Source organism: Ambystoma mexicanum, chromosome 8 (assembly GCF_040938575.1).
Source record: "Ambystoma mexicanum isolate Mex_15411 chromosome 8, UKY_AmexF1_1, whole genome shotgun sequence".
Classification (NCBI taxonomy): domain Eukaryota; kingdom Metazoa; phylum Chordata; class Amphibia; order Caudata; family Ambystomatidae; genus Ambystoma; species Ambystoma mexicanum.
Window position 1 is genome coordinate 72,410,862 of NC_090929.1, and position 13,209 is coordinate 72,424,070.

General features: G+C 44.2%; 1 protein-coding gene across 1 annotated transcript in view; it reads right to left on the minus strand.

The window, feature by feature from the left end:
* SETX (senataxin) overlaps window positions 1–13,209 on the minus strand; it is a 1,477,926-nt gene that overhangs the window by 939,698 nt on the left and 525,019 nt on the right. Inside the window, exon 8 of the mRNA XM_069609306.1 lies at window positions 7,197–7,287. Coding sequence (XP_069465407.1) covers window positions 7,197–7,287 — 91 coding nt within the window. The remainder of the gene's footprint in view (window positions 1–7,196; window positions 7,288–13,209) is intronic.

Below are 13,209 nucleotides of genomic sequence, written 5' to 3' on the forward strand. Positions count from 1 at the left end.
CGAGCGAGTCTCAGTGTAGCCTTGCATCTCTGGAACGATCTCCTGAAGACCCCCACCAGCGCTTCAATCTTTGGGTGTTGAAACCAATCAGTCCGGACCACTGCATGCCGATCCGGCCCTCTGGAGCCTAAGCATACTGGAACCATCCTGTGGGCTGGCCAGGTCTATCAAGGGCCTCTACTGTGCATCGGTCACAGTTTTGAGTTTCACATTGAACTCTGCAGGTCTTCAGCTTGTGGCCCAACTTTCCTTCCATATTTCTATGATTTACCACACTTTTTGCTTTTGTTTTTAACCTGTCCTGGCTTAGTGCAGAGAAGTGAAGCATTTAGCTTCACTCCCATGGCCTTTTGCTGTTATGGGGAAACTGATCAGTCCGGCAGACTATCAGTATTGGGAAACTATGCTTCCCTTTATCTTTTTTTCCCCTTTTAGGTCACTTTTTTAACAGTGCACACAGCATCTTACAATGCGGTGAAGTGGGGATACTTTTGTATCAATTTTACACTAGGGATTTCTGGTTATTTTTATATGTGCCCAAGGACAAGCTGGTGGCAGCAAACATTTTTACAATGTTTGAATTATTTATAGTGTGCACATTTGCGTTTACCACCTATGGTTGCTTAACTAGTACCCTAAAATGGTCACACTGTTGTGTTTTTTTTCACTCTGCTTAAGACATGAAGTCTTTATTTCCAAGCCATGTATTTACTATGAGCCACTAGTTTAATGCATTTGAAATTAGGCAGGAGTAGGATTTACATTTTTCTTAGTGCAGAGAGTTCTTTCGACTTGACGTTCCTCCCACGAATTCCTCATCTTATGACAGATATCTTTGTTTCCAGATTCAGCTGCTTCAGAAAATGTTTTCTCTCGGCAGAGGGTGCTGTGCGTCCAAACGGTCAACTATGTCCCTCGAGGGTTTCCATCTCGGCTGACGTTGTCGGTGCATATACCACGCGCAACACCCATTGGCATCAATTTCGTTGTTTCGCCACCCATATGCAGAATTACCACACTTGATAAGTGCCTTTAATTTATCAGAACTTAAAGGAGACCAAGGTCTAAAGCTCGGAAATTCTACAGTGGGTAGGTTGGGAGGGGCGATGAGGAATACGTGGGAGGAACATCCAGTCGAAAGAACGTTACCAGGGGTAAGTAACTTGATCTTCGAAAGGATTGTGTATTCCCACGTATTCCTCATCTTATGATAGACTCCCAAAGCAGTATTAGGTTCTTTTGGAAGCAATATCCTCCTTGCAGATATCCTTTATCGGGAGTGGAATGAGCCCTTAAGCATTCTGGGCGATCTTTACCAGGTAGCCTGTAACACTCCGAAATAGTCAGTTTTATCCATTTGGATAGGGTTTGCGTGGTATGTATATATCATTTTAAAGGTGGGCCGTTGGCTGGGGGCCCACCCGTCATCACCGACGCGGCCTTCAGTATTAGGACATACACAGCCCCGGAGGATTTTCTCAATAACAACCCTGCCTCGTTGGCCACGAGGCGGGTCTTTGGGGACACAGCCAAGCAGCCCGGTTGGGCCATCCCCTGCCCCACCCACACGGGGTCCTGGCCGGGCTGTTCTTGATGGTCCCGGGCAGGCACCGCCACGCTGCCCGGGCCGCCCCTGGGCCACCAGGCTTAACAGCTTAGACCCCCTGCACAGTCTCTGCGGGGGCTCCCCGTTGCACCGCCCAGTGTTTTTCAACGGGTTAAGGCCCCAGAAGGCACTTGAGGCAGCAACCTCCCTCTTTTCCCTCTCTCTCTCTCTACAACTGTTCTTTCAACTGTCCTTTTTTTAAAAAAGAAAATCCTTCATGATTGTCTCGTCTCCCCTGCTCAGCCCATTCTTGGGCAGTTCTTTTCTATTGTTCTGTCCTTTACTTCTAACATTCCATCCAGCCCATCGTGGGCTGGATGGTTTCTCCCAAACACATACATAAATAAAAGACACACATTACACTTAAAAACCTTTTATTACACTGGGGTCTGCGTCTTTTCTTTCTGTCGGTCTGTTCCCTCAGGACCAGCATGTAGCCCACTAGCCGCGCCGTGTGTGGCCACAGGCTATATAGCATTCTCATACGACTTGTTCCTACTCGCTGGTTGCAAGACTCATCGCCAAAGCCTTGCAACTGCTGATGTAATCGTGAAAGATGAGGGTGTCGACCTGGAGGGGAGCATTTTGGGCAGCCTGTACACTACATGAGGGTAATGTTACAGTAGTGCTGCTGATGACGACACCCATCTTAGTTTTTATTACACAATATGTAATACTCTATGTTAGGGAGACTACTCAGAAATGTGCTAATTCCCTCCACTTTAGAGACCCCCAGCAACTTTGCTGGATTTTGAGGACTTTATTCTTTTTAACCTGAAGAGAGTGAGACCTTTGTCCCACTCCGTCATGCATTTTAAATGCGATTTCTGAGCTTTTTGTTTCTTTTGGTTATGGAGCCTGACAAACTCCATAGGCATCATCTTTTACATTGTAGCACACAGAACCTTCAGTGCAGTGGCACAGGGAAGTCTTTCATATTTCCCAAAGGTTTAAATACCTTCTCTGGGATAAACTACTGTTTCCCAGAGTGGTAAAGTGAAATTGACTTCACTTACATTTGTAACTTTCTAGACCCAGCACACACCATCTTACAATAGGGTGCTGGAGGGGTTACCTAGTAACCCTTTTGTCTAGCTTCTCATGTAACATTTTTATGTTACCCTTTTGCCAATGAATGGCTGGTGGCACTGGTTTCGTTTTAACTACCATGGTTTGCGTTTACCGCGTGCTGCGTTCGCAGCTACAGTAAAGCACCCAAGAGATTTTTGTCAAAAAGGCCCCGGTCGTCTTTTTTCGCCATTTCTTTGTGGAAAGGTCCTTCTTGAGATTTACTCTGCGCGCCAAACAAGATTTGGTCCCATTGTTTGCTTTGCCGGGATTCATGAGTGAAGCCCGCCTCTGGCTCCAGAGTGTCTGGGGTAGGCAGGAAGTGAGGGAGGTGCCCGAAACTCCCTGTGCTTAGTCTCCTAGGAGACCCAAATGCACTCTGTAGTGATTGGCCGTCTGACTGTCCGGCAAGGACAGCCACCCTGCTGGGTGAGTGACAGCTAGGCTGGAATGAATTGGAGAGATCTGAATAAAAGGCGAGAATTTTGGTTTGGAAGGCAGAGTAGACCAGTGGACGAAGGAACCGAAGAACTTGAAGCAGACGCCTGCTGCAACTCCTGGACCGTTGGTTTGTCCGGTGAAGCCCTGCTGCTGTGCTGAAATTCCAAATTCAGATCGCCAGAGAAGCCCCTGCAAGGACGACTTCTCCCTTTGAGTTGGTGGGACCAATCAACTTCAAAGTAAGCCACCTACACATCCATCTTGGAGCTGGTTGAATTTCCAGTGAGTTGCTGCTGGAAACCGTATAGCCAGGGAGAGGAACACCAGATTGTGTGCGTTGCTTTTAAGCTGGCCTAGAGCTACAGGAAGATTCTCCGGACTCCCAGGAAGCAGTACTGACCGAGCCTGAGTCCCCTCAACAGAGTGCAGGACCCAAGAAGCAAGCAAAGTCCATTTTGACAGCCAGGAACTGCAGTGTTGCTATTTGCGGTAATCGCGCGGAGCTGTAACACTGAACAGCCACTGATTTGAAGATTGCCGGTTGCGAGCGGTGACCATCCCACTGCAGTGCAGGAGTCTCCAGAAGTCCTCCCTCTTGTCCCCATGACTGATGATCAGGAACAATGAGATCTGCAGAGCTGCACAGGAACAGAAGTCATCTGCTGCACTTTTTTTCTTCAGATCAAACGTACTGTAATAAAGTCTGGGGGAACTTGCCTCTTGCTGTAGAGTTGCTTGCATCTTCTACTACTCACAAGTCTAACGGCTTGTGGCCATACATTTGATTCTTCTTTTCTTCAAAGACTTCTAAAACATTGTGCAAAGACTTTTCTACTTACCCATCAGAAGTGCTTCATCCTATATAAGACTTTTGCCCATTGACTTTGGCCTAACCTGATCTACTGAATGGCTGTGCTGTAGGGATCCAAAAGTATTTGCGTGCTTAAGAATATTTGTGGTCTCTTGTTGTTCTAATAACCTTTTCCTTCTACCAACTTATAACAGTATTCTAGATGCCAACAGTAAGATATGAGTGTCCCCAGCACCCTAGCTATTGAAGTCACCCGAGGGTGTAGGTTGTGTCTGTGGGCCATCCCAAAAAGGTCTTTACTGATTTAGAAACCAAGAGTGTACAGTATTGAAGTGTATTTGTATGTTACTATTTTATTGCTCCCTTATGAATAAGGCTTATTCTAACTGAGTGATAAATTAATAATTGTTCATTCAAGAAACCTTGAGTGTTAGAGTTTATTTGAATACTTGTCACTGTGAATCTCTGCGCAACTCCCCTACAGCTCACATTGACCCCTCTTGAGATAAGCCTGGCTGCTCAACACGCTACCAAAACTGTGTAGTACAAGCTTATACCAAAGGTTGGATTTCCTATACCTGTAGTCAGAGTTTTTTGTAGTGTTCCCAGAGGGTACTGCATACAAACTTTGCCTAACATTCTAGACCAACCATAAAATGGCAGACTCTGCATAGCATATAGATTGAAAAAGAAATTCACAAGCCCAAGCAAATTGTACATGTGCCTTTATGGTAGAAACATAAGGAACTGTGGGGTCAAATTTAAACAACATTCATACAGACATTAAACAAAAGCAGCCAGCTAACAGGAGCGCAAACACCCTTGTATTTGCATCATGGACTACAATTTACTATACTCATTTTACTAGTTTGTCAAACCTGAAATTAAATAGGATTATACAGAACAATGGGTACAGATGTAGAACATCAAATCAAATAAACATGCACAGGTTCCGGCCAAGCAGAGGAATGTTGAACGCAATAGAGCCCAATTTACAGAAAGAAAACAAGAGGATACCCACAGGAAGATTTTTGCACAGCCCGCTGTGTAACCATCTAAACTAATTGTGGAACAGCGTGTCACCCAAAAGGAAAGGTCAGACTCCCCAATGGGAGCTGTAGCAGAGCAGTTGGGCTTAAATCCAGGAGAAAGGTTGGCAGGGAGGCACAATTAGCCTCAAACACCACACACGATGCAACCACCTGCTATACTGAAAACATGCACCTTATTATATATCAATGATGGAAAAAGCAAGTACTTTGGTGAGCATCACACAAGAGTACAGCATAATGTAAATGGAGAGAACAGTAAAGGGCCCTTTAAGGCCCAACTCACACTTTCTTCAAAAATAAAGCTCCATTCCTGGGGGCAGACAATGCATATAGACTTCCAGAGGCGAGTTAAGAAAACGACCCCTAAACAATATTAAACAGCAATGATTACAAGCCAGGATCCAAGGGTACCATGTAGAACTTAGCACAGTTTTCCAACAACATTCTAAATCGAGGATTATACATAGCACATGTGCACATAAAACTGTTATAGCATTTAGATGTAGTCAACAGGGCTACCGAATGTCCAACACAGCCAGGAGGGCTGACCAAGACCAGGATATATTTTAGTGAAAGTCCCTCGACCCAGAAGGGCATATTACACACCAGGATGGAAGCGACACCACAGTGAAACGACATTCTTTGCAGGAGTGCAATTTACCTATTTAAAAAGGCCTGATAAAACTGGCAAAGTCTCTAAAAATCCAGAGCTTGCTGAAGAACCACAGAGGAAAATGCCACAGTTCAGTTATGTACCTTCCAGTGTCACTTTGAGCAGTTTAACAAAGTACCCCATGAGAAACAGGAAAGCCTGTAGGGCAGCCTGCAGTTATACTGAAAAGCCATGCAAGCCCCACTTCCTCTCCACAGGTACCCAGAAGATTACAGTCAATCCCAGAGGACAGCATAAGAAAAGAGCTAGTGGAGGGTTCGAGACACAGCTGCCCCAGTAGCAGAGAAGCCCAGATTACCACAGACCACAGATTGTAAGGCCTGCCCCAAGCAGATGAGGACCAGCAGGCTAGCAAATGGAAGTGCAAACTGGAGCATAGTCAAGAGCCTGCAGTCTCACCAGTAAGACCAGACAGGGTCTCAAAATCAGCTGGCTACAGGCACCAAAATCCACCCGCAGCTAAGCAGGCCTGCTCACCTTACAAAGTCCAGCAGCCGTGAGCTCAGGAACAGGTTTTCCCCTGTAGATCTCTTCAATCACAGGGGTTGGCTTTTGCCAGCCCACCAGGCTCATTAAAGTATTTAAAACCAAGGTTCTCGCAGATGGCCAATGAGGTTGGCCCCAAAAACCACTAAGCCTCCAGGCCCACCAGGCAGGGAGCGTAGTGGCCTGCCCATGAACTGTTCTAAACCAGCTGAAACTGCTATGGCGTTTGTCATCTTGGACTCAAAGAGCACATGTGGGCAGGACAGCCATTTTATGCTTTCCTCTGGGATTCTTTGAACCAAGAAAGCCCCTAAACATGGCAGAGTGTAGGACTTAAAAACATTGGTACCCCCAATGGCTACCACAAGAGTACATCAAGAACACTAATGCCAAAAACCAGTTTGCATCCCTGGTGAAGACAACTAAATATTTGCTGCCACCAGCCTACCTACTAAAACTAATGGAGGATAAAATAATTGTAGGGAAATAATGGGGTGCTTGAGATGCACCCCAGGGACTGGGCACCTTATGGTAAAAAAATAGAAAATGCATGCAGTGGCAAGGGGAAAGGGATGCAAGGCAGAGTAACTTCAGTAGAAGTCCCCCACTCTGACCACCAAGTAAAATAAGAAATCCCCCAAAATAAAGCAGAATAAAGTAACAAAGTGGGGGAAAGAGGGTGTCCCATACAATGAGACTTTGGAACACCCAAAAATGTATTTCTGCTCTAACAAAGGGCATTGAGAAAATGTGAAAACCTAAGACGGAATGCCTCAAAGTAAGGTACTTAATCCAGAACGTCATTGCCAACAAAAGTGCTGGCGGCCCCTGAGACAACTGTCCCCATGATAAAGGACTCCACACTATAAAAAAAGCTTGGAGGCATTTGAAATCCAGAGTAACTCACAAACATCATGTAACCGTATACGAGATCCCATGGTGGGCCTGTGCACAATGGCCCAACTCAGAGGAGCATATTGCACAACATTTTAAACCAATTCTGTAAAGCGTAGAGCAAGCTGGCCGTCAAGGAAAGCCTAGAAAGGAAAGGTGTCCTACCTTCTTAGGCTTCTCAGTGTTGAAGTCATACACTATTTGGCTGCAGGTGACTTGGTCATCGCCGTAGTCAGATTGTGGTTCAATTTTAGTTCTTAACAGACACAAAAAAGATGGTTAGAGAAAAATAATGCAAGTAGACCAAAAGTTGCAACTTTTTAAAACACAATACATACAAAAAATGACCATACACTATTGATATTTGTTTAAGCAGGACATGCTGTCAAACAGTAGAACCACCAGCAAAGGGGGGCAGCTGAAGTGGACTTCATGTTAATATAGAAGGCAACTGAGAAGATACTTGGGCTTTCTGCTCAGCCAAGCAGCAACTAGGTCACGGGAGAAGCGCCATGTCGAAGTAGTCATTTTTCAGTCAAGAAAAGTCAAAGAGCTTGGCATTTGATAGACTATGAATGAAGGGGAGGTAGTGTTCGGGATATTCCACTTATGCCTCACTTCTAGGGCCAGTATAGATGAGCCTAATGCTCTATTGGGTGTTTCCCCTCTGAGATATCCTGACTTTCCAAGTAACAGAATGACAGCTGTGCTGCTCATCTCTGATGCCAATGAAGTGGGACTACAGAGCGCTACCCATGGCAACTCTTTCAGAACGAACCATCAGGGCTGGCTGCAAAGCATGGCAGCTGTCAGAAAAGGAGAGAGAAGGTACCCTGGGAGATTATGAACTCAGAGTATTTGTTTAATGATTGATATGTGACAAACCGTACCAGCAAGTCTCGGTTTACTCCACTCTTTCACTACTTCTTCTTCCCAACCGTGTGCAGTCTTATTAGGTATTTTTAACCGACAGTGCTTTTGCAATTTCTTACATCAGGGCCAAGATTTTAGCTAACAGACATGCTTAAATATGAAGCGCATGTTTTCACTATCGCATACTTGTGCACATTTTGTAGCTCTACGTTTGCTACTATGCTGAACATTCTCAAACTGACAAAATATGCAAAAGAAAATTGCTTAGCAGTCAAGGGAACACTTCTGAATGCGTAAGATGGTTTAATGGTATTCTAAACAATTGATTTGTACACAATAAGTGAAGCGCCACACAATATCTGTAAAATATATTCTTTATGCAGACTTTGGGCAAACTAATTGCTACAGAATAACAGTAACATTTTAGAAAATCTTTAAAATATTGAATGACGATCTCACAAGATCATGAAATGTCCAAGGTGGTCTAAAAAGACCAAATTGACTTAGTGGTGTACAGCGTCCTGTAGAAACAATTGCTCCCAAGTCTGAATATTGAGTTTAAGTCCCCACAGGAATCAGAGGGCCAGTATTAATCAATGGTGTTAAATAAGAGGGCTGTACATGGGGGACCCAAAGAAAGACATCCAGACAGATGAGAAATCCAGTTATCTATTTTTTACTTACATTATATTTTAGAGTCGAGTCATGGAAATCACCAGCAGACATTACTGTGGATCTGTTCTGAATGGGAGGGTCAGCAATGGAGCCAGACCGCCACAGAGCAACTGAACCAAGAACCAAATTTGAGTGAGGGGATCACACCTCCGAAACCTCCCTGTCCCAAACAAGAGCACCACGGAAAGAAGTCTGCTGCAATAGCACATGTTCAGAGCCTGCAGGCCCGGCGCTATTGACTTCAGTTGTCAGCCGAGTGGGCAGGAGCCGGCACCAGAGTCCTGGCATGCCAGGAGAATGGAAGCCCCACATCAAGAAGACTCTGGGGACCTCAGTGGATGATCCAATGAAGCAATGGCGTCAAACACACAGCAGATGTTGTGGTTCTCAGCTGGATGGGACAGGTCAACAAACCATTTATTGCATTTCCAACTATCTGGGGATTTTAAACAGATTTTAAGCACACATCAAAACATAGGTTTTACAATTATAAGGCACTCACACCAGCCCATACTAAAACCTCGGAAGTCCAGCCTTGGCCTGCACCAGGTTTCTGGTAGTCCTAGGGGTCCCAAATGGTTCCTGAGGAAAGAGGCAAGTAGTCCAGGAGGGCCACTTACCTACTGAAGTTAGAGTTGATGCTACAAGCGAACAAGAAAATTAAGGGGACTTAAATCAGTTTGCAGTGAAATGAAGAGCAGCTACCACTCCCGGGGCTCCAAAGGATGACCCACATAAGTACTGACCTGGACACCACTGCTCTAGGCTAGCCCCAGAAAGTGCCAAGGTAAGGAGGACATTGCGCCCAATGCAAACCCAATGGTTAAGGGTTCCGTTCAAGACATACAACTGATCTCATGTCCCAGAAGCCGAGGTGGATAGCAACAGCACCAGGTGGCAGTAAATCACTGGGGAAGACAGTGCAGGGCCAAGGGCGATCATCAGTTATCTCTAGGTCCTGGTGGAGACCTTGGATGGTAGTGGGGGACACCCAGATTTGGTTCTACGACAGGCCTTCACGGATGCACATCTTGCTTTAACCCTGGGCGGGTCAGGATGCAGCAGGTAACTCGGCAGCAGGACTTCAGTCTTCCAGCAGGCTCGTCTCCAGGTGGACAGCAGCACAGCAGAGCCTCATGGATGCCCACGAGAGGTTTAAGCCGTTAGGCCAGCCGAAGTCCTTGCAACGATGAACAGCTGGATCCAGGTCTTGCAGGGAAAATGCAGAGATAATAGGTCTGATGACAGAAAAAGGGCAAGCAGGAAAGTTGACTGGATGATTCTGTCAGAGTAGGTAAGGCACCTCGCAAAGGTCTTCAATGTCGATTACAAAGCCGAGGTTCACAATGTCGTGATATTGGCTGTGCAAATGCTGGTTTCTCTGGCAATCCTGGAATCCATCGGTGGTCGTCTTCTTCAGCTACAGTCAACTACTTGGTTCCTAGGCCCAACTCGAGGTTAGGAGTCTTTAAAGTAGACTGAACAAGTGTTGGCAAAGAAAACAGCTGTTTTGCAAGTGTTTCAAAAGTTAACACAAGATGCAACGTTCGGATGTTCTCTCCCAAACCCACCACCTTAGGGGAATCTCAGGGCGGATACTCAACCAAAACTCCACTGATCACGGCAACGTAAGGGAGAGGTAGGGTTAGGACACTGGACCTGTTGAATCCTATGGAAGTAGGAGCAGGGGTAGACCTGCTAACACTCCCACCCCCGCCAACCCCCAGTACTCTAGTTGTCTCAGGAATATGATATATATTAAGGCATTTTTTTTAGTTTTTTTTTATTTGTTTATAGTTACATGGTAACTTTTACAAAAGGTATTTTTTCTCTTTTAAACATGTATCACATTATATTTCACAAGTTAATATACAGACACATGAGTTCATATTTACCACATTCCATTACAATTCATTTTTTTTGCTGAATAACAAAAACATCAGTGTACAATTTAAAAAGAAATTCATTTAAAAGAATTCATATACCTAAAAAAAACTAACTCATTCTCGATCAGGAGCAAAATTTCACTCTGTATTCATACAGGGACTTGATACTCACTCATCGTCTACTTCTTTCGCATAAGTTAAAGACAACAATACTGCTTCAAAAACCTGACAACAGCGATCTGAAGCTTAACACGATTACCATGCAACATGTCTAACCATAGCAAATCCAGATCTACGCACTCAGTGTTTGGCACATATTTACTGAAGTGACTGATGCGTTCACTCCTCAAACCTTCACACTCAGTAAGTGCTGCAGAGTCTCTAGATTCTCCCCCTGTTTACAGTATTTACAGATGGAGGATCCGACACTCTGTCTACTTCTAATATCAGCAATTTGTCCCGTACTCAAGACATTAAATCGGAATCGCATATATTCCTGCCTCCATTTTTTATCAGAAAATTTAGATCGATATGGTTCCAATTCCCCCATCTTTTTCAATCCGAGGCAATGTGATTATATAATTTAGACATTTTGACTTCTTGAACAGTTAAGTTCCAGTCTGCATGAAGGAGTAATTTTTTTACTTTCATGGGGTTTGCGATAAGCATATCTCTAGTGACCCCCAGATTGTCCAGAACCTCATTTGCCTCTTCCAACATGTCCCTGAGGTACTTAGAAGTAGGAGCACCGCTCCTGAAACCCCTACCCATGATGTCATAAAGGGTGGTGTCTTTGCAGGTTAACAGTTTCCTAACTAGTGCCATTCTACGCTATTCAATAGTACTTCTAATTGAATGTAAACCAAACTCATATCTTATTGCCGCCAATGGAACGCACTTCGGCAAACACGTAACCATGGATTTCAGAATTTTGGATTCGTACTTCGACACCTCCTTTCTGCACCATCGAGGTGCGAGTTCCAGGCCATAGCAGAATTGAGGCACTAGTCTATTTTTATACAAATGAACACATGGCAATAAAGAGAATTTTACATTTTTTGATTCAATTTTACATAATTGTGCTTTCATAGGGGCAATTTTTGCTTCCAGTATAGCCCGGAAGTTGACCTTGTTCTTGTTTCCGAACACCGGATAGCCCAGATATCTAATTGCTGACTTTGTTGGTAATTTCACATGATTAAGAAACAACGCAGTTATTTTTTGATTTTTCTTGTGCGTCAAACATAGTATCACTGTTTTAGAATAGTTAATTTTGAGGGCGTTTATAAGAATGTATTCTTTAAAAGCAGTTCGCAAACGTTGCAGACCCATGGGTGTATGATCGTACAGAGTTACATCATCAGCATAAGCGGTCCACTTTACCTTAACGCCCTCCACTTTAAGTGAGTTTGTAACCAGTTTACTGAAACACGTTCCTAAATCAGAAAAATATAGATTGAATAATGTCGGTGCATATATGCATCCTTGTCGGAGACCATTAGTTACTTTGATTTCCTGAGACAGATTTCCCTCCATGCTCATATGAACCTTTACAATGTAGTTTTGGTGCATGAAATATACAATTGAAAGAAGTGGGGCAGGCATCCCCAGATTAGCTAGTTTGCTCCACAAAATTGTTCTGTCCACTAGATCAAAGGCGGATGTAAGATCAATTGATGCTAAATATATGGGGAGATTTCCAGGGGTCCAGGCTGCATTTTGCATAACATTGATTAACAGGCCACCCGCATCGGTACCCACATTTTTTCTGAAACCAAACTGCATGGACGATAAAATTTGATGTTGGTCCATCCAGCACCGAATATGCTCTAGAACGAGGCTGGCAAAGATTTTAGAGTCCACATCCAACAGGGCAATAGGTCTATAGCTAGTGGGCAGGGCCCTGTCCCCTTTCTTATAAATCGGTATAATATAGGACATTCTCCAGCTGTTCGGAAGAAGGTGGATCTTAACAATGTCTTTGTATAAAAGAAATAGTATTTTGGCCCATAAATTTGGTTTCTCCTTCAGTACCCGGTTGCAGAGCAAATTCGGTCCAGATGCCCTAGAGGGTGAACGCTTTACAATGATATCTTCAATTTCTTTTACACTAAACGAAATATTCCATGAGGCATTTTCGATCTCTAACGGAACAACCCATGCCACACTGGGGGGCAGTAAATACTTGAAAAATGCCCTTCCCATATATTTGAATTTATACAAGAGGTTTGGGACTTTATTTGTTCCTGCTCATCATTTTTGATCAAGGACCAAAATCTGCGTGTATTTACATTGCACACCGCACTCAGCATAGATTCCGCGTCACCCTGGTAGAGCTTTGCCCGCAAAAATCAACTTATTTTTTATTGTGTGGAAATCACGTGCTTCCGCAACTGTATAGGGTAATGGATGGCATCTGCGGAACACTCGGATTTCGCTATTTCTACTCTGTTTGAGTGATTTCACTTCCGCATAGTAGAAATGTCTATGTCTTTTATCACTTTTGGCCTTTTCCTTTATTCCAGCCTTCCCTCGAATTACCGATTCGACATAACTCTCAAAGGAAACCTGGCAGTACATCTTTTTTCCTCGGCAAAAACATTATCAAAGTCAGCCTGGAAAAGTATATTAACCTTCTCTATGTTATTAATGTGCCAAGCAATTCTGTTTGATTGGACATTCACTGTAACCTGAGTTTCCCGTTTTTCATCCTCTCTCCTGTCCATATCTACCACAAGAGACAT